Source organism: Eutrigla gurnardus, assembly GCF_963514095.1.
Source record: "Eutrigla gurnardus genome assembly, chromosome: 1".
Taxonomy (NCBI): Eukaryota; Metazoa; Chordata; class Actinopteri; order Perciformes; family Triglidae; genus Eutrigla; species Eutrigla gurnardus.
In genome coordinates, this window is record NC_139915.1 from 328,493 (window position 1) to 354,535 (window position 26,043).

The 26,043-nt window shown below is 40.7% G+C and overlaps 2 protein-coding genes across 4 annotated transcripts in view; both read left to right on the forward strand.

Moving 5' to 3' along the window:
- Positions 1–701: 701 nt before the first annotated feature.
- On the forward strand, positions 702–16,828 carry LOC311010781 (polycystin-1-like protein 2; the record flags this gene model as incomplete). The annotated part of the gene is made up of 41 exons (XM_084005419.1): positions 702–1,017; positions 1,533–1,691; positions 1,783–1,971; positions 2,678–2,788; positions 3,093–3,240; positions 3,343–3,572; positions 3,662–4,072; positions 4,166–4,293; positions 4,382–4,520; positions 4,637–4,835; positions 4,918–5,029; positions 5,117–5,258; positions 5,797–6,009; positions 6,600–6,742; positions 6,928–7,107; positions 7,203–7,340; positions 7,626–7,772; positions 7,852–7,976; positions 8,066–8,186; positions 8,424–8,552; positions 8,637–8,862; positions 9,012–9,202; positions 9,303–9,533; positions 10,051–10,152; positions 10,268–10,446; positions 10,557–10,703; positions 10,789–10,988; positions 11,487–11,713; positions 11,782–11,998; positions 12,567–13,033; positions 13,121–13,217; positions 13,294–13,434; positions 13,519–13,704; positions 14,019–14,349; positions 14,724–14,857; positions 14,943–15,070; positions 15,154–15,314; positions 15,742–15,952; positions 16,074–16,175; positions 16,262–16,393; positions 16,497–16,828. 41 exons carry the CDS (start codon positions 702–704, stop codon positions 16,668–16,670), a joined length of 7,464 nt encoding a protein of 2,487 aa, XP_083861545.1. The 3' UTR covers positions 16,671–16,828.
- A 1,501-nt stretch (positions 16,829–18,329) lies between these two features.
- The window catches only part of nfat5b (nuclear factor of activated T cells 5b), a 30,694-nt gene continuing 22,980 nt past the window's right edge, over positions 18,330–26,043 (forward strand). For 2 of the 3 annotated variants that reach the window (XR_014597523.1, XM_084014528.1), the window contains exon 1: positions 18,330–18,588. Coding sequence is in view for 1 of the 3 variants with exons in the window: in XM_084014528.1 (XP_083870654.1) it covers positions 18,516–18,588 (73 nt within the window). In the remaining 2 variants the exon portion in view is untranslated. The remainder of the gene's footprint in view (positions 18,589–26,043) is intronic. The other variant, XR_014597524.1, reaches the window with a different exon arrangement.

Below are 26,043 nucleotides of genomic sequence, written 5' to 3' on the forward strand. Positions count from 1 at the left end.
TATATATTACATGAAGGGAACTTACCTATCAATAATGCAAATAAAATAACAAGGAATCAGATTTCTTTACTTAACCTGTGACATAAACATGCTAGACAAAGGTCGAGTCTGTTACTCTGAATTATATATATATATATATATATATAAAATAATTGATTTCAGCAGTAATCATTTCTATTATTAACACGTGCATTTCCTGCAATTATCTAGCTCATGTAAAATGTGTATTGATCTTTCAAAACAGGGAAAGTTATCATAGTAATAACATTTTAACATGCTATATGTTAAGGAGTTCATGTAAAAAGTAATGGCTGCACATTTTATTTTACATATCGGAACAACAACAACAGAGACAATTGAAGCCTCCGGCTCCTTTAAAGTTCAGACTGACATTTTTATAATTGGAACAGGTCTGAATGAGAAGCTTATCTCACTCTGCAGGTTGTGGCACCCTGCATTAATGGAAGCAGAGGAGTAATCAGCGACTGTTGACAGTGGGCTTTTGTCTCTTTTCACTACAGGCCTGAACTTTGTTTGTACACACGAATTATGGGTGCAACACAAAGGTGGACAGCCATCAAGGAAGCAATCCTTAAGTCAGAAATCATCCTAAAGTGCTGCCTAGTGTCACAATCGCTGACGTCAGTACCCTTTAAAGTCACAACGTTACCAGAGATTCTGAACAGTGTGCAGTTACAGAGATGGAAAGCACCATGTTCCCATCACTGACTTTAATGGTGCTCTTTCTCATTTCTTCTGCTCAGGAGGATACAGAAGATCTATCTTGCCCAGAAGACCACGAAGGATTTGATGGCTCCTGCTACGAGTTTGTTGGTCTACAGCGATCCTTCCTCAGTGCCCAGGGCTGGTGTGAGCGAGGCGGCGGACACTTAGCCTTCATCCTGAATGATGAAACCCAGCAGTTCCTCCAGAAGCACCTAGACCCGGAGCAAGACTGGTGGCTCGGGCTGGCACCTGCAGCTCCAAACCTCACGCTCGACTCTGCTGCCACTGACGGTGAGAGGACATGTGGGCGAGGGGAAGAGTAGAAACCGACTTCTAAAGGCTTTATAGATTTTTAGTGAGATGTATTTGGGTCACAAGTGCTAAATACTTTTTAATAAAAGCTTGTACAATTCTCTGAAACCTACATTTTAGTACGTTTTGCTGCATATATGAAGCAAATTTGATATATCTGTGATTGATGATTATATCAATTAATGTAATTAATTAAGAAGTTAAGATTTATCACCTCAGCTGCTATCTTTTTTGAGCAGCTTGCATGTCCATTGTGCATAGCCCCTTCAGGCAGCAGGTGCACGGAGAGATATTTCTCATTCATTCGAACTCTCCAATAGGCTTGCTGTCAAGTGGTCTGATTTACAAATGAGTCTTTAGTTGCCATCACAATTTATTGCTTTTTTTATGATCCCTAAATTGCATCTTAACCGAAAGAAAAGATAAGGAAGACAACCTTGTCTTAACAAGTCTGATCCAATGAAATGGTGTATTTGTGTTTTTCCTTTTACCAGGTTCTCTTGCATGGCTGGATGGCTCAGATGTTAGCTATAGCAACTGGGTGAACGTGCCAGATGCACAAGCAGCCTGTGGACGTATCCTGAGAGAATCAGGCTTCCAATGGGAAACGGCAGAGAACTGCAGCCAGGAACTCAACTTCATTTGCCAGTTTGGTATGCACTCCTACATAAATCACCAAATGGCATTACATTTATATTGTCTTTGCTTTTAATTCTTGATTTTTTTTTTTTTTTTTTTTTACAGATTCTGGGAGATCTATCGCATGCGATGGCCAAAATGCAACATTACAATGTGGTTCTGGTCAAGTTATAGAGATAGATGACAGCTTCTATGGTCGAAAAACAATTCACTACTGCCGATCCAAACTTACAGCCTCATCCACATCCTCCCAGGAGGAGTGCACCTGGATAGATGTGATGGATTCTGTAACAGGTATTAGACATGTGTAATAGAGGGGCATCATGGAGGTGTAGTGGTTAGCGCTGATGTGTAACAGCAATAGCAGCCTTCTGCGTGGAGTTTGCATGTTATCCCAGTGTCAGTGTGGATTTTCTCTGGGTTCTCTGGCTTCCTCCCATAGTCCAAAGATATGCATTAATTGATGACTCTAAATAGCCCGTAGGTGTGAATGTGAGTGTGAATGGATGTTTTTCTCGATGCGTCATCCCCGTGACAGACTGCCGACCTGTCGAGTATTTACCCTGCCTTCGCCCAATGTCAGCTGGGATCGGTTACAGCCCCAGACCCTGAATAGGATAAGCGGTTGTAGATAATGGATGGATGTATAATAGATCAGGTTACTCCTTATTTACATGACAAAATATTTACATTACTTCACCGTCATGTGAGTGCAGGCAAAAAGTATTGCACATCCAGAAAAGACATTAGGCAAATCCCCTCCTGAATGGATAAGCTTTAGTGTAAATACACATTCACATTCTGTGTGGGATTAGTTATAGTGGAGCAGTTCATGCAATTACTAAGCAAATAGTTTTTTTCCTCCTCACCTCTTTAAAGAGCTATTAGACCCACTCATTAGAAGGTAAACAAACACCAGACCGATTTTTAAATTCAATTGGATGAAAAGTGTAATAATCTGTAAAACATTATTATTTACCTGATTCATGTGCCATTCCAGCCCAATGCCACGGTCTGCAGTCTTGTCAGGCTCCAGTGGATCTGAGCTCTTTTGGGGAACCATGTCCTGCGCTGGGAAGTTACCTGTCTGTAGAGTACAGCTGCAAAAATGGTCAGATTTTACTTCCATCATGCATAGTCTTCATCCCTCTAAAATTGTTTTGGTTTAGCAAAAATGTGTCACACAAACTATATACTGTATTATTTGTGTTCCCTTTTTCATAACTGAGTAACCTTTCTTATCCTTGACCTTTACTTTACCCTCAGAGCTATGAACCTAGATGGACTGCACTGTTATATATTTTAAACACTAGGATGCATTACGCTAATGATCAAAAGTTCCAGCTCATTACGTGTGGACAAACCTCTCTAAAGCAGCATTTTCATGATGGGAATTAACTGTGATTTCCTCTCAGGACTCAACTTGTTGATCAGCAAGCTGGCATCCGTCTTTGATAATGTCACCATCACTGTGAAGTGGCTCCTTCATCCCTTTCAGGGGAACCTCACATGCACTCTGAATGCTGGAGATGGCCACATTATTGATCCATACAGCCCAAAAGAGTGAGTAAGACTTTTTATTCACCAGAAAGGTAGATAGAAAGGTTCTTACTAAACTATTTATGTCACTGCAATTAACATGCTTTCACTTTGCCTGTCTCACAGGATGGAGAGCACTATGATGCACAAATTCAAACATCCCGGCGTTTTCATGGTTAGAGTGGAGTGTACTACCAGTGACTGGCATGTTACAGCTCAGAAAGCCATAACCATTCAGGAGCCTGTTGGAGAGTTTGGTGTCATTAAGTGCTATAGCAGGAATATGTCGACAGGTGGCACTAGATGCAACGTGCTCCATGGTAGGCCTGTGCAGATACAGGTTATGGTCGAGGCAGGTGAGTCCGTCTAACACTGTAGGGGACAAATGCTTCCAACAAATTGCAAAAATATAGAATAATGTATTCTCTTTTTTTTCTGTAAATAGGTACAAATATTTCCTACACAATTCAACATGAAAGTGACTTGGTTGCAAACTTGTCTGTGGACAGAGGGATCACTCCCCACAATATTACGCTGAGTGCAAGTGTGGTGGAGAAGCTTGGTCATGGCTGCCACAACCTGACTCTAGGTGCATCTAACAGGGTCACGGCCCACACAGTGTCCACTGATCTGGAGCTGTGTCTGCTGGAGCCCATTGAAGGCCTGCAGGCCAAAGTGCTGGCAGAGGAAGACGCATGTTCAAACGCTACTGATCTCATCATCGGTGTTTCGTTGGAGCGAGGGGCCCCTGTGGAGCTGCTCTTCAATCTGACTGGAGCCAGGGATGAACTCTCCGAGACCAGAGACATGCTCAATGGCAGCCTCCAAGCTTATACGTTCTCCAGCCCACTTGAAGGTAATTGCAGCTTAAGCTATGCTAACCCTAAATAAATTAAAACAATCATCCATAAATGTGCTCAATAATCTTATCCAAACTGTTTTGGTAAAGGACCGTTGAAGGTGAAGCTGCAAGCCACAAATGCCATCTCTGCCTCAGATGTTGATGTGGACTTAGAGAACATATTTTCGGCATGCCAGAATCACTCTGGCTTTTCACCAGACACAGATGGAAACACAGTATGTGGAAGATTAGTATCAGAAATGAGGATTACTGCATATATTCAGGTGTTTGCTTGTTGCTCAATTACTTTGTTTTCATCTACAGACAGGTAGTGTCACTACAGAGCGCTTGAAAATAACTGCTACTCCGGACACTTTGGTTGACTACACACAGAGTGTCACGCTGAGTGTCACTGGAGCCGAATCATTGCCCGGCAAAGGACTCACATTTGAATGGGAGTGTAGTAAGTACAACAATGAATTGACCACTGTTCAATACTTAAAAATCATAATTAACATGATTCCAGTTTTTCATTGTTGGAATGCTATTTTAAAGCTATGTTTGCTTCTTTCCATACAGAAGGAAACTGCAAATGCAGTAATAAAACAAAGGATGAAACTCATATTATTGAAAAATATTGCCTTCCAAATCCCTTTGATATTTTCAAATACACTTTAACTGTCAGGAGAACATCCTGGTTTATGAAATGGGTGGACTTGGCTTCAGCTTCAAAGTGCATCACTGTTGTACCAACAGAATTCACAGATGTCACCATCAGGTAAAACATTTTATTATTTTATTCTGCAGGTTGTTGGCAGGTTTTATAAATTACAGTTATATATTTACTTGTATTCCTGCAGTTGTGATGATTGCTCTTCGATGAATATCACTGACCATGTAAAACTCCGACTGACCTGTGTGACCACTTGCCCAGATGTAGTTTGGTATATTGAGGACCCCAAACCTTTGACAGTAAGTCTAGAACAGCAACTTAAATTGGTTTTAAATGATGGCGTAACAGATTAATGTGTCAATTATTAACTGGTTATCTTGTCCCAGGATGACCTCCGAAAATGTTACTCCAGAGCAGGAAGGAGGCCACTTATTGAGAGGCAGGATGGCAACACTGAATACGTGGTACATAGCCGACATCTGAGAGTTTCAAGGGACACATTGCACAACATCAGCGTGATTGCTTATGGTGCGTTTTCATCCCATAGTCAGTCATCATGTCTTTTCAGCAATGCAGATTTTTAAGATATATATTTAAGGTTAACACTACCTAATTTAAGTTATTTCCATGGCCGAGAAACGTGCAGTCAGTATCTGTTGTCATCAAATATTAAGTCTGGAGCTGCTTCAACATAATGACCCACATAATGTTTGTTTTCTTTTTTATACCAAATGAGCTTTATTCTATAGAAATGTTGCCCATATATTGTGTCCAGAAATTGTGGGCTATGAAGGGCCAGACATCATATCTGATGACATCACAAATTGGGAGTTTTAGCACTCTAGTTTTTACATTTGGGAGCTAGGGTTACTTGTTTACTTATATCTTTGGACTGTCTTGAATAACATGTATTATTTTTGCAAATAGCTGTAGTTCCCCTTTAATGGCGAGTATCAAAAGAGGTCAAATAGAGATTTGGGCCCTTTTGAAATAAGATTTTGAACTTCTGGTTTTGAAAAACACAATCAATTGATTTACAAAAGGCATGTTTTTCTTTCTTTTACAGGCAAGAATGAGTCAGGTTTTGCCAAGTACACCTTTCCAATACCCGGTCCTGAGCCAACGGGACCAGCTGCAACTGATGCTCCTGCAGACCAGCCAGCCGCCTCATGTAGCATCTCTCCACCTTCAGGAACAGTTCTCCATGCTTTTGACATCACCTGTGAAGCCAGTTCTTTCTGCTCGACAGGATGTGTGTATTGCTTCACAACTGACACAGGTGAGAATGTATATTAACTCTTGATTTAAAGTACCGCCACAAGGCAGAACTTTAACAGAGAAAGAGAAAGTATCAGACAGAGTATGAATCTGTTTTATGTATTATATTTCACTTACCTTGAATCTCAGTATAAGACCACCATGATTTTGTGTTATCACAATTGCGTTAGAAAGCAATCGGCCCAGTATGAAAATTGTGATAATATGAAGTGTGATGTTGAAACTTGAAACCTCCAGCACTGAGAAAGCACAACTTCAATCCTTTGACGTGAACGAGATTAGCATATTCATAGATTCTGGATCTTTGAATGAGGGATAAGGAGATGCAATTATTTAAAAACAAAAAAAACTAGAGCTATTTTGTCGTCAAACCATATAAAATAAGTTTTTTGAGCTAGTTTAAAGTTGTTGCACATAAGAAACAAATAATAATTCATTTGTTGACAGTGACCTTTGAAAAATGCTCTTTCCTCTAAAAAAAATAGTGCTTGTGATTAATGTCAATGCTTTGGCTCTTTAGTACCTTGTTTGAATATTAATAATTCGGATTCATTACAACAGTTTTACTTAATTGTCACTTTTGTTTTTAAGGAAAACATCTGCGCTGCAGTAATGCAAATGAGGTGAAATCTGTCTTCCTGCCTCTCGGAGATAAGAACAACAACTACAGTTTGTCTGTGGTGGTGACTGTGAAAAATGACCATGAGAAAGCCAGCACTACTGTCTCCACTCAGGTTTGCCATCTACCAGTTATCATGGATCTATCTTTAAAAAAAAGATTTAGATTATTTGTTATCACAGCCAGTAAACAGAATTATAAAGATATACACTGCAGTGCACGCACATTCTTCATGTATGCGTTCCTTCATCCCAGCTCACAACATCCAAGGATTCAAAATGACTATTTATGTTCCTCAAGGTACGAAAAGGCGGCTCCAGTACGTCTGTGGAGGATCTCCAATCTGCAGTGGAGGGCACTGTGAGTCAGTTAGAGCAGCAGGGTCTTCTCTCTGGTGAGGCACTCGGACAAATATTTACTTCAGTTTCTGATATGCTGAATACAGAGGACAGCCAAGCTCAGAAGGAAGCAAGGATGAAGGTAACAGAATGTTGAACGTCTAGTTTTAGTACTAGTACTAGTTGTATTGTGATCGAGTGCACTGCGGCGTTACTCGGCTCTTCTTCCTCTTTTAGCTCAGAAAGCAAATGCTGACCCAAATGAGTGCAGTTCTGTTGGACTCACCCAGCAACACAACTCAGGAAGTGCAAGCGACGGCCAGAGCTGTGGCCGGACTCACTCGGCGGCCAGAAGAGCTCAGTCCCACAGCTCAGGTACGGTTCAGTAGAGCAGTATTTTTAGGAAAATTCAGCACAGCCCTTAAGCCATTGTAAGAGGAGTCTTCAGTCTGAATCAATGTCACAAAACAACAAATGCAGAAGGAAAGAAAAGGTTGCTGTGCACCTCGACTTTTTGAGTATGGACAGCTTATGTCATCAGGCAATCAGATCAATAATAAAATGTCTAATTCTTAGTATGATACATGTTCATCGGCTCTTCTGAAAGGTAGACACAGATCAACTGTAATCTTTTCTGTTGCTGTATTATATCTGCTCCAGGAAGAAGCGGGTTCATTGTTGGCTGACCTCAGCTTCTCCCTCAACACTATCAGTGTTAATCAGGAAGATGGAGATGACGGAGAAGTCGTGCGAGCAGCTACACCACTAGTCGAAGCAGCCAGTAACATTTTGAACGTTTCATCAAATGTAAGAACAAAACTGTCACTGGTATTGGTAAATATCTGTTTTTCCAGACGCTAACCAACATATAATATGTTTTCCTCAGAAAAAAGTCTCAGATTTTCTTCTTACTGGGATTAGCAATGTTCAAAGTGCTTTGCTGAATAATAAAAGGCCGGATGGAGACCCTGCCATCATTGATTCTGGTCAGATCAGTGTGTATGTCAACAGGTAAGAGATGACTTATACTGGCTGGAGCAAGTACTTGAAACTAGGGTTTGCTGAAATTCATCAAATAAATCTGATTCTACATCCTGTAGATTCTCTCCAGAAAAGATGCAAATGCAGACTATAAATGTCCAGAAGAACAGCTCCTCCAGATTTTCCTTCCCCACACTGCCTGCTCGTATCATCTCTCCAGAGGAGCCAGTGGATGTCAGAGTGAGTGTGTGGTGTTTGCAGGGAAGATGCTGATACAGCCGGATGTTTGTTGTTTGTCGTGTGTGTGACCATCCATAAAACCTGGACAAAAGAGTTCCTCATAAATAATGATTTTGGTCCAGTTACAAATCTGCCTCCTTCCCTTTAATGTTTGCATACTCTTGGGTCAATACATTGCGTCACAGTTTTGCACAATTTGTTTTTTATATATATCAGCGTATGTCTACCTCCTTCTAGATGATGAGTTTTGAGAAGAACCCGTATTCTTGGAAGGATGATAACATCACAGGAACTGTGGGATCCGTCTCTCTCACCCGAGTGAACGGCACTCTCATTTCTGTAAACAACTTACCCGACGAGATAGAGGTAATATTTGTTTTAGAGATAGTTTGAGATTCTGTTGTTTGGATAACATCAGTGTATTGCTAATGTGTTTTCTGGGTTTTTCAGATTTTACTACCAAGGCTTGACGTTGGGCCGGAGAACAGCACAGTCCTGGACCTGGCCAATTTCAGCACATTAATAATTGACGTTCCATCGCCGGATGTAACACTGGTGCTGAAAATGGAGCCTTCTGAACACACACCTTTCATGCTATTCCTAGGATGTAAAGATTATCCAAATGAGGAGAATTATGTCGCTAGGATTCAGATCCCTTTAGAGAATGCCAAAACAGGTAACATTAAAACGACTACATTTACTTACAGGTACAGGAAGGGAGCCAGTCACATTTAAACTATATTCATTGATATGATGATAGATACACGTGTGTAATCCTCCATTTGTGTGTTTTTGTCTATGGATATATCTGTTATTTTAATACAGAGGAGAAATATACCTGGGTGTTGAGTCCAAAAGACAGAACAGGAGAAACTGGAGAGCATTACCTTGTCATAAAGCCCATTGTTGAGCCAGGTGTCAAATCCATGAATGCCACTGTTAGGGTAATTACCATTGCTGCCCAATGCAAATACTGGAATGAAACGGAGTCTTCCTGGAGTGAAGATGGCTGCAGGGCGAGTAAAAGAAACACCACACACCCACCACGGTTGCATCAATACACCCTTGAAAAAGTGAGCTGTGAAGTTTGACCAGCTGGGTTTCTTTTTTCTGCAGGTCGGTCCGCTCACTACGTCTCTGGTCACCCAGTGCCTCTGTAACCACTTAACTTTCTTTGGCAGCTCTTTCTTTGTCATGCCGAACTTGGTGGATGTGTCACGCACTGCTGAACTTTTTGCTACGTTCACAAATAATCCCGTGGTGGTCTGTTTTGTGGGGGCCATCTTTGCTGCGTATCTCCTGTTGATTGTATGGGCATGCAGAAAAGATATCCAGGACTCAGCCAAGGTAATTCTCAGGCACCATTTTCTCCGCTTTATATTGGTGATTTGAAACGCCAACCCAATTCGGAAGTCTAATTTAGACTTGTTTTGCTGACACATATTATATGAAAGCCTCAAAGTATCAGTACCATGGCAGAATTATAAACTCTCGATTGGATACTTCACTGAAACTGCAGCCTCTCTCTGCATGTCTTTAGTTGACATTTGTATGCTTAAAAAATGGATCAAATTCTGTGAGTTCATGTTTTGTGCATTACACCTTTTTCAACAAAGGAACAAGTGGAACCAGTTAAATTTAAAGGGAAAACATTTCTCAGCAAATACTGAGTAATTACTAATGCAAAGTACTACAAGAACTTGTATGAAATACCCACTCTGACCTATAACCAAATGCAATCAAATTAAAATACTAGAATATACAAGCAGTCTATGATTTAAATGCCTTTACTTATTCATTTATCTTATATTTTATACTTAATTATATAAGGTTTACTTTGAATTGTATTTGCATTTGCTTCTAGGTCAAGATAACAGTCCTCGAGGATAATGACCCATTGGCTGAGTATCATTATATGCTGAATATCAGCACAGGGCATCGGCATGGGGCATCCACCTCCTCTCAGGTCAGTAGCACCTAGCGAAGCTTAGAGGCGACTCACAGAAATTAAACCTGTCTACTGCTTTGTTGGACATGTACGATGTTAACAATGTTGGGCATCTTGATTGACCTTTTTTTAGGTGACAATAACCCTGCTGGGCACAGAGGGAGAAAGTGAGCCTCACCACCTGACAGATCCCGAGAAGCCAGTGTTTGAGAGAGGCGGGGTGGACATGTTCCTGCTGACCACACACTTTTCCCTTGGAGATCTGCAGAGCATCAGGCTGTGGCATGACAACTCGGGAGCTCATCCTGCATGGTATGGGGCAGAGGGCAAGATGTGGTGATGTAACTCCAACATTACGAGATCATGATTGAGTTTGTGCTGTCACTATAAGCACACAAGATAGCTATCGATGTTTCATGCAGGTACGTCAACAAAGTGATGGTGCAGGATCTGGAGAGTGGTCAGAAGTGGCACTTCCTGTGTAACTCCTGGCTGGCTGTGGACGTGGGAGAGTGCGCTCTTGACAAGGTCTTCCCAGTAGCCACAGAGATGGACTTGAAGAGATTTAGGTGAGACTAGCCATGGCTCTGGGAAAAACACATTACCAAGGGGATTTATGATTTCTCATGGATCCAAATTTCCTTCCCTTTCCAGTAACCTGTTCTTCATGAAGACAGCCAAGGATTTCCAGGACGGCCACATCTGGTTCTCTGTCATTAACCGGCCTCCCTGCAGCACTTTCACACGTGTCCAGCGAGTGTCCTGCTGTTTTTCCCTGCTTCAGTGCACCATGCTGACCAGCATCATGTTTTGGGGCATCCCCACTGACCCCTCTGAGCAGACCATGGACCTGGGTAGGCAATGAAATATATATATACTAAATGGCTAAGGCATTAAGATGTAAAATTCAGATTATGTTTTACATACAACAATATACTTGAAATGAGTTGTTCAAATCTGACTTTAATTAACCCCATACATGCACGAAATGATGTGATTACTGCTAGTTTCTCGTAATAACCTGCTTCCTGAATCATCATGCAAACAAAAAAACTATTTCTAGAGGGTTTTACATTAAAGTTTTGTATGCCAATGACCTGGTCTGGGGCAAGGAAAGTTCAACTGGGACAGTCATGCTGAGGGTTGAATGGATAGATGAGTATCCATCCATCCATCCATTGTCTACCGCTTATCCTGTATTCAGGGTCGCGGGGGGGCTGGAGCCAATCCCAGCTGTTAGATGAGTATCCAAAATAATTAAAATCCAAAGTCTCACTGAAAAGTAACTAAACACACATGTTATTTTATTCACGCCCATTTAATTGAATTGATATAAAGTTACACTTTTGCAGGTCACATCGAGTTCACCTGGCAACAAGTTATGATTGGAGTTCAAAGTTCAATCATCATGTTCCCCATCAATCTCCTTATCGTGAGCATCTTCAGAAACACTCGCCCTCGAGAGAAGGGCCCCAAAAAGGACGTAGCCAAACAAGGAAAGACTGGTCGAGTCTCTCCCTCACAGACGTCTTCCCCTCAGAAAGAGCTGAAGGACATCACACCAGATACTGTGATTAAGGTGAGGTAACCATATCCATAACCGTGATTTGGAGGTAATTATTGCTCTTATTGTGGTTTCTCCATTAGGACATAAAGAGAATTGCTCAGTCACTCTCAAAGGCCATGAAGAGTCCGGCGCCCCACCTGGAGCTCCGGCCTGGACAGCAGGCAGACATTAACACTCTGCTGTCTCTGGTGGAGGACATCATCAGACATCAGAACCGTGCAGCCGGAGACTTCTACACTGATGCCTCCAAGAGGGATCGCTCTATGATTCTCAGTTTACATGGAGTCGATCTACAAGGTAAAAAAACAATGCTCTGATTCCATTTGTATTGGCTAATTTTAAGACCAAACCTATAACAAGGCAACAATGAATTAATACAATGGTAATTTAGGACATGTATTTACATTAATATACATTTTGTATCTGTTAACATACATGAATATCTAAGGTAATGTACCAGACTTTTTCTTCAGGATTCATTTTTCTTCAGCAGTATTTACCTCATCAGACAGGCTTTGTGCATATATGCAGCTATAAAAATTATAAAGTGGATTAATTTTCATCATTAGCCATTGAACGATTTGATTAAATGTTTAGGAGAAATGGTGTATATTCTTTCTTCCATACTAATCATTCATTTGACAAGCACACTCCCCTGATCGTTCCAGACTGATGATGGCGATGTGATTGGTGACAAGTCTAGACCTTTTTTAGATTTTAGACATGAATATTATGTTAAGTGGGAAATTATTGCTCTGAATCTTTAATGTAGGGTATTTATTTTCTAGAAATTACCCTCAGTGTCAATTATTGGCATAGTGTATTTGACATTGTGACAAACTAATAGTGATTTTTGCATGGACAGAAAACAGTGGGAGCCCTGAGAAGACTTCAGATGAAGTTCAGAAGAAGAGCAACAACAGCCGGTTCCTGTACAAGCAGCTGCGTCATGTTGAGAAGGAGCTGGGTTTGTTGGGACCTTCTCCTTTTCCAAACCCAGACAGCTACAACCGAGCCATGCAGCAAGTTCAGGGAATGAAGGGTCTCCTGGTGTACCACCTCCCCTCGTCCAGCCTAGAAGGAGACCAGCCGGACCGCAGCCCCAGTCCAGAAGAGAGCGTCGACGGCGACTCCACCAAGAAGTGCTGTCAAGGAGGGCTGCCGTGGTGGTTTGTGTTTGTTGGTTGGATACTGGTGATCTCAACCAGCGGTGTGTCAGGATACTTCACCATGATGTATGGGCTGACGTACGGGAAGGACCGCTCTATAAGCTGGCTCATCTCCATGGTGGTCTCCTTCTTTGAGAGTCTCTTTATTACTCAACCTCTGAAGGTGAGCCACATTACAGCTCATGGTCAGAACATACTTACATTGATCATATGATCCTCTGGTATGAAGCCTGAACATGTTTCATCACAGGTTCTTGGTTTTGCTGCTTTCTTCGCTCTTGTTCTGAAGAAAATTGACCAGGAGGAGTATGGAGAGCCTCAAATAGACGAGAGTCTGAGAAACACAGGTACGATTGTTCAATGTTGAAAAATGTTTTGTGTGAAAACAACAAAACACAAATCGGTACAATATCCCTGTATAAGATGATCCTGATGCAGTGCGTGCAGCGAGAAGAGACAGCACCTGCAGTTTCTATCAGCCACCACTTCCCACTGACATCAACAGGATAAGGAACAACATGGTTAAAGAACAGAAGGTCTTCGCCCTAATAAGGGAGATTCTTGGTAGGAGGACCACTTTGATACAACATGGGACGCGTAAAAGATACACTTTTAGATGCTGATATTGGATGTTTGTTTGTGATGCAGCCTACATGGGATTCATGTGGATGTTGCTCCTGGTGGCGTACGGTCAGAGGGACCCCAACGCTTACTTTCTGACCCAACACATTCGCCAGAGCTTCAGCAAAGGGATCTCAGACAGTATGAGTATTCAGGACGTGTTCAACTGGGCAAACACAACTCTCCTGAGCAACCTGTTTGGAGAACACCCAGGTCAGTATGTTGTGATGTGAGTAACTGTTGCACGCGACTGCTTTGCATGAATTATAATAGTGTTTTTAAATATTATACCAAGTGGTAGTGCCTATACTACATATTACATGATATTAATAGATTACTTTTGTAGTAAATTATAAAAGGTGTTCAACTATTTCCTGTCATGAACCTGAAACAGTGTAATAAGGCCTTATTTGGTTCATAATATGCAGTTAGTTGGACTAAACCTTTACTGATTTTTTTTATTTGCATAAAGTTATGACAGCTCTTCCCCTTCTTGTTTATTCTTCCTCCCTGATAATCTGTCACAGGATTCATAACAGATGGAAATTCCAAGCTGGTGGGTAATGCTCGCCTTCGCCAGGTGAGGGTGCATCAAAACTCCTGCCACGTGGCTCCCTCTATGCAGCAGTCTGAGCGGGACTGTCACGCTCCGTACTCGTGGGAGCTGGAGGACATGGGCTCCTACGGTCCAGGCTGGAGCCACTCTGCGAGTGATAACACCTCGCTGAACCCTCCCGGCCCGTGGACGTATCAGTCCCAGGGTAAACTTAGGGCCTTCCCCATCTGGGGCAGCGTAATGCTCTACAGAGGAGGAGGATTTGTGGAGGATTTGGGGCCAGATTTACAAAATTCCAGCAGGTTGGTATTGTAATATACAATGAGCCCGGTGAGATCGACCTCAATAGTGAAACGATAAGTTATTTGACAGAAAATGAATGTCAAACTTTTGTATGTTCCAGCTCCTTAAGTATGGGGGATTTTCCACAAAACAGTAATTGACTAACAAAAATGCATTTATCCTAAAACTAAATTCCCATTTGTATACTAAATTAAGACTACATCTTTGCACTTGTTTTAATTGCTTTTAACGCTCAATCAGCCTTAAATTACTGTCGTAATGACACACTAAAAGATTGTGTCCTCTGCATCAGAATTTGCTGTTTTCGTGACAGTTTTAGGGAGTTTAACGGTATAACATTTATACTAACTGTACCATGTTGTTCTCTTTATAGATCCCTTCAGTACCTCTATGACAACACCTGGTTGGATGTGTACACGCAAGCAGTCTTTGTTGAGTTCACTGTGTACAATGCCAACGTCAACCTCTTCTGTATTGTCACACTCATGCTGGAGACCACAGCCATTGGTAAGAAGTCTATGTCCAGCTACTGTGTGAGAGTGGGACAGAAAATGCAACTATTATGAGATCTGTGGCTTTGCGTTTCCTCCAGGAGCTTTCCAGTTCCGCAGCGAGCTTCAGAGTGTGCGTCTTTACCAGTTGACTGGCGGACTTCACATCTTTGTCATGGCCTCTGAAGCCATTTACTTCCTTTTTATCACCTACTACATGTTTGTACAGGTATAAATGCATTCTACCTGGAATTTTCTACCGTCACTAGTCGTAATAATGACTCCTCACATGAGTTGCTCTTCTCCTGACAGGGAAAGCTGATGAAGCAGCAGAGATGGGCTTATTTCAAGAGCAAGTGGAACCTGCTCGAGCTGGCGATTATCATCCTCAGCTGGAGTGCGCTGTCTGTTTTCATCAAGAGGACTTTACTGGGAAAACGGGACATGGAGTACTACCAGAACAAGAAAGACCAGTAAGCAAGAGGAATAACACAAGTACATACTCAAGGGTTTTATCTTAACATTGGTATGAACTGTGTGTGTTTTGCGTATTTATTTCCCAGCACATACTTTGTAAAGCAGATGCTTTCTTTCACAGTTTCACCAGCAAACACAAAACAGAACATTTACATATTTGACTTAATTGCAAACGGCGTTTACAGTATATACTGTTTGAGTGGTAGCTAGTGAAAGCTGATGTTTTGCTCGGACCAAATTAGACATATTAGAAGTTGTTTACACTTAATAATTAGCGTTATCTGACCTTTTGGAAATGAATGAATATTTGATAACTCCAAAATAACTCCAATAGGAAAGTATGACACTGACAACTTTTATTTCCTTAGTCAATTTAAAACCATTTCAATAGGTTGTCAAAACAAGTCTCATCTCTGTTTCCAGATACGCCAGTTTCCATGAGACAGCCAAGGCCGATGCGGTGCTGGGGTATCTGATTGCCTTCCTGGTGCTGTTGGCTACAGTCAAACTGTGGCACCTGCTGAGACTGAACCCAAAGCTGCACATGATCACAGCCACGCTGCAGCGAGCCTGGACCGATATCTCAGGCTTCCTGGTGGTCATGACCATCATGTTCCTGGCCTACTCCATCGCTGTGAGCAGTTTCCCACACTCCCAACGTCAATATGCTGCTGCGATCACAGCATTTCTTCAGAATGTATCTATATTGTATTTCATTCAAGAGGTGGTTATTAACACAACGTTCTATGTTTCAGTCTAACTTGATGTATGGGTGGAAGCTATACTCGTATCGCACGCTGCTGGACGCTGCACAGACCATGGTCAGCCTGCAGCTCGGCATTTTTAACTATGAAGAGGTTAGTATGAGGCTGGTATAAGTGTAGCACAGCAGATTTTGACAGCTGACCTTTCTTCAGTGTTTATCTTCCTCCTGATCCCTCAGGTTCTGAATTACAACCCGGTGCTTGGCGCTTTCCTCATTGGCTCCTGCATTGTGTTCATGACCTTTGTGGTGCTGAACCTCTTCATCTCTGTTATTCTGGTGGCATTCAGTCATGAGCAGATCCACCACAAGGTAACTCACCCATGCTGAGTCTGACACATGTACACAAGATATCTTACTATAACATACGACGTGATACTCATTGAGAAATGCACATCACTCACTGTCCTTACAGCCGTCAGAAGAGGATGAGATTGTGGACCTGATGCTGATGAAACTCTTCAGCTTGTTTGGACTCAAATGGAAGAAACAAGATGGTGAATGTTTAACTGAGAAGCCAGTTGTTTCTTCTTCATCTTCAAATAATGGACTTTCAACAGTTTCTTCTGGGAGTGTTTGTGAGGGTTGACACGTTCCATCAGAATGCTTTGCTTCAGCTTTTGCTTTTGCTGCTTTCTGGCTGAATATTATTCCTAAATTATTAAATTATTAGCATTCTCTTTGCAAATGTCACACTTGTGGGCTGAAACCCTGAGGAAAGGAGGGTCTGAGGATGATCTAAGACACTGTATTTAGACTGCAGTATATATTTTGTCAAGCAAATAAATGTGTTTCTGTGACTGTTCTTGTACAATATGCGTTTATTCCATAAAATAAGTATTCATGGAACCTAAAGATTGTCTGACTAATCTATCAGTTACTTATTATGAAATAAGACCAAGCTTTTGTTGCTGCATTAAATGGAAGTGACAAGAAAAACCTACAGTTAAGGCACATGATGCTCCTACCTCTGGATGTTATCAGATTCAACAAGATATCATTTTACGGTACGTTATTGTCAAAATAGATGAGGTGTAATACGAGCTGGAGATCTGTGAACTATAAACATTAGTATGCACACGATAGCTATTACCAGGTCCTGTTGATGCCTTTTTACCATTTCAGTGCTCCTGCAATTCACCTGTGACCGTTTTTCCTCATTCACTTTGGCTCAATTCTTAAATGAGAATTGTGTTTTTCAAGACAATAAATTAAAGTCTTCTTTGAGCAGCTCCCAAGTGTTGCACGTGTTTCAGCTCGTGTGCAAACGAGTGCAGAGTTGTCTACAATTTGCACAATAACCACTTTCACATGGTTCACTGATCAAAAGAGTCTTTCATCAATTGAGCCGTCACATGCAAATTGATACATTCAATTATTAAAATCTGTCGGACACACAGAACTATTTTCTTTGTACTGAACTACCATCATTTTTCATCATTGCAGAGTTTTTTTGTTATGGAGGTTCTTGGCATGGATTTTATTTTAAGTGTTCTTTTCACTATATGACTTTACGTGTAAGGTCAAAGGTGAATTTCTGTTTACAATACACGCAACATATTGCCACACAAATACATTTACTGTATACATACAAATGTGCACAACAGTATTGTATAGTGTAAACGTTTACCTACTGTTGAAATCCAGATCTGAAAAGCGATGATACAGCATTCAGCTAGACAAAACTTACACTCTTGTTTAGTACAGTCAGCAGTCAGTGTCAACAAAACAGAGATTTGTATATAAGAAACATTTCCATGGTGAACAAAACATTGAAACATCTTGATCAGTACGGCTCTTATGATGACAAAACATGTGTTTTTGGCCAATTCACTTTAATAAATAGGTTTTGAAGCATGAATGAAATGCTTCGGGTGAGTTACTGCCTTTTGCAGACATGCAATTGAGTGACACTGACAGTTAAAGCATATTTCAAAAAACGTTAGTTATAGCGATTGATAGCGATGTGCAATGTAATTGAATAGAGTGGATGCATGGCTGTCTAAGTTTAATCAAGGGTCTGTGTACTTATATATGTCAACTTATCAATATCAAACACGTGTGTTTAATTTCAAAATGTCTGCTGTGCCAAATGCCAATACAATATTAGTAATATTATGTGTACTGTATACGGTGCTGGACAAAGTTGCGTCGATTCAAACGTCCTACGTATTGCGTCATCCGTGTGGGCGTGGCTCCCGGTGTGAGCAGCGGCTCGGCTCGTCCGCTGATAATAACACGCGCTGTAGGCGGACTGAGGGGGGAGTCACGAGCCAAGTGACAGCGGAGACGGGTATCTAGCTTCAGCCACAGAGTCAACGTCGTCACCGCGGTTGTCCCCCCAACACAAGACCGAAGTTTGTCGGAGAGAAAGTCGCACAGTGACGGTATCTTGACTCGACGGTGTCCGGTTTCCTCACCCGGAGGGATTGCGATGCCCTCTGACTTTATCTCCCTTTTCAGCGGGGACCTCGACCTGAATTCTCCCAGATCCTTGTACTCCAAAGGTAACAGCGGCTCTGGTTATGCTCTCCTGTTAGCGCTTGCTTGGTGTCTGCTGTGGTTTTGGTGAATGTGTGTGTGACCCACCTAACTCTGTGTCGGTACAGTTTATCTACGAGCCACATGTCCGCTGGTAATACAGTGACGTTTAGAGTACAAAGATGCCCGCGGCATTCTCTATGTGTTTACTCTTGGACGGGTTTCTTGGGGCAAGGTGAAGTTCTGTGTTCTTTCTTTCTTTCCCTCAAACTGAAGCCCTCGGCAGCTGCATGCACACCGGTCCGACCAGTTTACTTTCCCCTGCCAGCTGAAAAGCACTGCTGTGTATTTTCTCCGGGTAGTTGGAAGAGGCCACCAGCAACCCCCCCCCCCCCCCCCCCTTCTCCCCGCCCCGCCCCCTCAGGGCACCACACGTGCTCTACACTGCCCCTAGTGGCTGATAGCATCACCAGCCTGGAGCATGCTTATTCACAGAAAAGAGAGTATATCACCTGAATAATATTGTGGAAATATGCTTGTTTGAAATCATGCCAGCAGTGTGACTAGTTGGGGAAAAAAGTCTGTTTTAGTCAAGATGCAGATATGTGTGCAAAACTAGCAACTAGGGCTGTGCAATATATCAATATCATATTAATACTGGGATTTATTGTTTGTGATTTTTCTGAACTTACCCGACGGTTCTAGCTTCTATTTATGTATTTGCCTTTACCCACTTAGTAATTATATCCACATTATCAATGATGATTTATCAACAATCTCATTGTTTGGGTGTATTGGTTTAATTTTTATTGAATAAAAACTGTTTTATAACTGTAACTGTAAACAACATCTGAAGTGCACATCCCCTGACTGTGGTTGCCGGACCTGCAGCATCACACGCGAAAGTGAAAGCCAACCCCAAATTCACTCTGGTTTTGGCACAAGCTTTGTTTGCTTGGTGGTTTGACTCACTATATACAGTATGCTGGGTTTTTCTCAGGGCTATGTGTTTGTGTAGCTTCCTCTTGGATGCCTGCATTCGAATGCATAGGCGCTTCACACACTGGCCAAAAGCTGACGCCCAGAAATGTCCTGAACACAACAAATATGAACAAAAAGTAAGGCAGAAGGCAGGTTTTCTGCAGAACCAGACACAACACACTCTAGTGTGTCATAAGTGATGGTCAAGAGGGATTACTTTTGTATGAGTCTAATCATTTTTAGGGAAATTCTGCATAGAATACCATTTTAATATTCTTACTAAAGATTTGTGACATATTGAGCAGGGTTTACTACACAGTTTTCTACATTACTGCAAAGATATCTTTGGCAATTTACCTCCTGGATTATCTTGTTATTCATTGCTTGATATATGTGCCCACACCAATGTCTGCAATAAGCTAACGTCAATGCCAAGTTACTGTTCATCTTTACCATGAGGTCAGTACTTCTGAGGTGTATTGTGTAACGCACCCAGCTGTTTTGTGATCTAGGAAATAGCTCCGGTGCCACATTGCAACACAGAATGATCAAACACACTGTGTTGACAAAAACATAGCCTCTGGTGTCTGTTTTTTTTTCTGTTTTCATTCTACACATCCAGTAGCAGTTTATCCGTGCTAAGCTAAGCTGGATGGTTGTCATGCTGATCTCTGGTAGTACAGAGACGAAATTGTTAATTAATTCTCTCATTTATAAGTGGATAAGTGAGTTGCTCTTTGGGTTGGCCTTAAGAACTACTGAATTACTTAATTGCCTCTAAGGACTCCGATAATTTAAGAGTTAAGTTCTCAGATCGTCTGTTCACTCAACATCTTCTAATTCTTACCCCAAACAATTATTAAAATGTTCACTCAATGAATAAGACAATTAAAAAGTAGTAAGCTCCAATCCTACAATGTCATTTGGAGGCACTGAGATATGTTGGCCAAAAATAAAGCTGTTTAAGATTAGATTATTTAGCCTAACTCACAGTATTATGTATTGATGTGTTCAGTTTTTCTTGTCACTCAGCAGAATGCCTGTTGTATTTTAATCATGTCTTGTGCAACGCACAAGTCAGCTGAAATTCCTTTGAGATCTAGACCAATAGCAACTTGTTCTTTAGCCTACCTACCTTGTTTGCTTACTAATCACACTATTGTGTATTTGTGTCAGCACAGTCGACTCGGTTGTTTGTGAGAAGTAAAGTTAGCTTTGCATCTTGCCGACACGGCCAACTCTCCCCGCTGTTATATGCTTTTGGTTAAAAAAGAAGAATCTCATTCATTCATTTAATTAAACAAATGCTCAGTATTGACAGGTCATACTTTTTGTAGAAATGTATTGGGTTGTTTTGTCAGTAAGGCCTTTCTGTTAGAAATCTACATCGGACTGCTAAAACACAATGAGGAGTACATATTTTTAGCATGTTAATAGTTCAGGGAATACCAAGGAAAAGCTGTAACAATGGCACTCAGATTGGGAATGCTAGTCATATCTTTTGTGGTCGGTAAAGGACCGTGGCTTAAGGGACGTCATAAAATGTCTTCCCACCGGTTTCACATCAAAGGTGAAGAATGTTATGGCCTTCCCGTAAGTTCTATCGAGCTCGGTTAACAATTGCAAGACCACAGATCTTGACATAGTTTTGTTTTTTCTCATATTGACACCCACCAAAGCCTAGTCAATCATTAACCCTCTGGCTGCCCTGTGTGTAAACCTGGGTTTAAATAGCACTCTATTAATATTGACTCTGCTGTGCAAAGCAAACTTGGCGGCATGCGCTTAAAAATACTTGATTGCCTTGAGCTTGTTGATATGTGATGATGAAACAAAAGGCACCATAGAGGGAGAACATCTGGAAAAAAGAAAAATTGTAATTGGAGTTCATAAATGTGCTATTGCAATCGGTTAGTTCTGTGATAAACACACAAAACAATGGACTGTTTTCTAAAACAGCACTATAAATATACATACTTTTATGAGAGTGATGCCAATATGATTCCCATAAATATGGGTCAAATCAGTTGGATAATATCTGTGCGAGAATAACTGTTAATCCAGATACTGGAAGTAGTACCTCACTTGTTGTGGGGTCCTTTGATTTTTCATTTTGGGCCCTTGGTCCTGGCCGTCAGGCTCCTTGGTCATCTATCATCTTTTGTCATCAGGGCCATGTCTACGATGCCTAAATGTAGTGTTGGTCTGTTCAAGCTTGTGCTAAGATGCTAAATCCCGGCTGAGAAACAGTTGCATGTGTATTATCGACAAATAACTGTGCTTTTAACACCACAAACCACAAATTCCATGCTCCGGGAGTAGTTTTTTTGTCATCAAGTACTGCGTGGGAGTTTCCAGTACAGCATGATAATGTTATCAACATTTTACCAAAGCAACATGCAGCTGACTTCATGACAGAGATAGATAATTCTGTCACTGAGGATATGAACACACCACATGTATTTACATGTCACACAATCAGGTAACTATAAATTCATGAACAATAAATTACCAAAGTATTGTCAGCATGACTGTAAAGACATTATATATAACGCATAGTGGTGTAATATTGATTTAAGGCTTTTTAGATTAATCTTACATTGAGATGTTTGTTAATTAGTGATAGTATATAAAATATGACATATAATTATTGCATATTCCATCTTAGGGTCAAGTGCTAATAGATTCTTTGTTTGTGTGTTTTGCCAAAAGTAAATGTAGTTGTGCGAATGACTCACACCTCCTTAACTTCTTTTAAATCTATTTGATAAATTATTAACACTAACCAAACCTCAGTTAAAAGACTAATCAGGGCCAGGTCAAAATATCACCTCCTCTGGTATTTACTGCACACTTGTGACTTTGTTTTGGCCGCGGCAAATCAATATAAGTAGTTTAACCTTTTGAAGCTTTAGTGCCTGGATCTGATAGTGAAGTGTCCATTTTATTGTTGAAGGTTTAAACAGATTTTAAAGAGCTTGTTAAGGGTGGTTTCTGCTACATTTTCTTCATTTTGTGTCATATTAAATCCTCAGCCTCCCATTTGTTGTTCTACTATTTTTACAAATTATCCATATTTTGCTTTTAACATTTGCCACATCAAAGTAAACGTTAGCATTTTTGTGATCTCTGTGAAAAATAGTAAAATATGTGAAATAATTGTAAAATATTCTTCAAAAATATTGCAGAAATATTCCCAAAGTATAAATTAAAAAATGAATGGTATCTCAAAAACATTTGGAAAATATCCTGGGGAAAAACTGAGTGAAAACTAGTGAATCTCAAGAATTGCTGTCACTTGATACTTGATTTACTTCAGTCATACTTCTAATTTGATGGTATTCGTACTACATTGCATCAACCTTTGTGGCTGTTTTAGTACACTGACAGATTTCTTTTATCAGCAAACACTCTAAAAGCAGACATTTTGTCTCCTTGGCTTATTTTAGTTTAGCAGGTCAACTGTGGTCAGGAAATGGAAGCAGATCTTTTCTTACTCTGAAGCAGCCACAAACGCATATCATCGGCTGTTGAGAGGTTTCACTTAGAAACACTATTAAGTGGATCAAGATGCTCTATGTCTTCCAGACAGTACCGTTTTAGTTCATTTAGATGAATTTATACTTCAGCATAGGATTTCTTTCAATCATTAGAGATACTGATTTCTTTACAGGCCAAATATCAGGGAAAAGATTCCATTTTCTGATTCAGCTGCCTTAGTGTCGACACGGCGTCTTCTTAGTTGAAAGGAGGACTGTAGGAGGCCTTGAAGCCTGATACTTTTGCTTCCAATCATTGCATGGAAGATTTCTCACACTCTTCGGTGAAAAGCCCAAAGCACCCGCGAGATCTAACATCCACCCCTTGTGTTTGTCTCCAGAGCGAGATGACTCTGAGGACATTAATTATTAAGTGTGGTGAATCTTGGCTGGTAGGAGGCTTTCCATTGGCCGATGAGAAGCAGCCGTTAAGCTGTCAGGAGCTCATAAACAGGCTGCACACACGGTGATACCCACCGCCAGGGTGTTTTCTTTTCAACCACAGCTGCTAATAGGGGCTTTTTTAAATTAATTTTATGCATGCAGGTAAATCTCGGGTCCAAAATGTTGGACTCGGATTGCAGGTTAGATATTTGTCCCACTAGTACCCCATGAAGGAGATGAGAGGAATATAGTATATAGTATATCATGACCCTCAAGAATGCTGAATACCGATTGACATAAAGTAGTCAAGCAATCCATCCTCCAGCCGAATGGTTGTGGTTTGTTAATATCCTGTGTTTATATTTCTTTTTTTCTGAGTCATCTGCTGCTTCCTTGGCAGACTGGCAGGGCTGGAAGGGATTGGCAGATTTTCCCCTCCATCCTGTCATTGTTGGTATTCTTTCTTGTTGAAGTGACACTGAAGTATTACTGGATACTGAGAGAGATTCCCAGTCGGGCCGAGGCCAGGGGGGAAGGATGACAGATTAATTTAGCAGATTCATTCTCAGAGTTCAAGTAGCACCCATGTCTTTTGTTTGATAAATTGTCAGGTCATAATCAAGATTGTACTGTATTGTTTTGCAAAAGGATGTTTTATTTGAAGGGGTTGCTCACCAACTGTCTCATGCACCCACATTCAAAACGTGAATCTGGAGGTTTAGCTTTGTGGAATTCATGTGTCAATGTATCGACTTAACTTACTAACAACCAGCAATATTTGTTGTCACAGCTGTTGTTAATGTTGATTCCTGACTTGGGAACCCCAGGTTAGATGAACAAACCACTACAAACCAAAACCATCAAAATATGTTGACAGGTGACATGATTGCATACAACTTCTGAACTTCCTGTGTGGGAATTTATTTTATTACTGAACCTAAAAAAATGTGTGAGGGAAGTTTGAGAGCTACCCTGCTGGGAGTGTCCCCACTGGCACCACTGTGTCTCTGTTGGTATTTACTTGATTATGATTGCATTTTTAAAAATTAAATAAAAGGAACAATTTAATAGATTTTGGTGCATAAACCTTTTTTTTGTTATTGGTTACTACTTTTTTATTTGATTTTATGTATTGTACATATATTTTGTAATATTGCACTGTGGCTCGGAGAGAAACACAACTTCGATTCATCTGTATGTCTGGCACATATTGTAGAATTTGACTTTATTAATGGTGAACCTCCTGTTGTTCCAATCACATTAAGACATTAATTTTGTTTGTAAACTAACTGAGTGTGTAAAATAACAAGAATGTTAAAGGCGTAACAGAAGTATTATAAGGATTTAATGCTTGGAAGCCAAGAATAATAGACTTATGTTGCATGAGGATTAAGTAAGAAAGACGAAAATGAAATCGAAGGTCACGGTTTCTTGCCTTAGGACAAGTCACGGCAAGTCGTAGTGAACTGGGTTTCTCTTTAATTAACTGCATTTATGTCGATTTGTGTTGCCTGTTATGTCCCTTTTTCATTCAGGCTGCCAATTTTACTTTTAATTCCTTGCTCTCATTGAAGTTGAGCACAGTAACTTGTTACCATCATTATTGTTCTTTAAATGGTTGATCACATTATCATTGTCTTAATCATTGTATTAGTAACGGCATTATATGTGTCATAATATTTTGTCTGTCTCCTTGCCACTCCTTCAGGAATCAGTTTTTAAATATGTCTAATAAGACGTCATCATTAGAGACGAGTGTTAGTTTCTAACGTCTCAGCAAGCCACAACCTGCACACCCTATAGGCTAGCTGCTGTTAAAATGACTTTTTCATTGGAGCCGTGGTGTTCTGAGCAATAAAAAGTCTTTGGTTACATTTGTACTTGAACAGGAGTCTCACCCAAATCTACCTGTGGTGAAAATGAGTTCAGTTTTGTGGGAGTGACATGTGCTGTTTCTTGACCCCCTTTTTCTCCAATCCGCCGTAGGCTTTGCCTGACTAATCAGTAGACATTCCAGATCCTTATTTAAACTGTATGCCAAATCTTCTTATGCAATTAATGTCTGAAGGGGCAGGCTCAGTCTAGCTCTGGAGCTCAGAGATCTGGAAACTGGTAAGTCTTTGAGAGATCCAACTTGGGAAATGAGGACAGAAATAAGCGTCTTTGGGTACCTAGAAAAGCACTATATAAAACCTATGTATTATTATTATTATTACTGTAGGAGCAGTAGATGCTGTCGTTGTTTTTAGGGTTGGGATTCCTTTTTTTTTAATGGCTTCTCAGTTTACAAAATGTGTGCGTTTTAGTTCTGTATTCATAGAATATAACATATTCAAAAGTCAACTGCTTCCTTCAGAAATCCATCTGCAAAGTTTCCAAAATAAAACCTCTGTGATGCCACAAACTATACTTTAAAACCATGATCACTGTCATGGTAGATGCACTGCAAATAAAGGATGACTGGAGTCTGTGGGTCTTTATCTCGATCATCTGCTCAAACACTTTCTGGTTGTATTGCAAGAGTTATTGCATGAACAGCCACTCAACCATCACAGTTCTCTGTTTATGTAAGCCTGA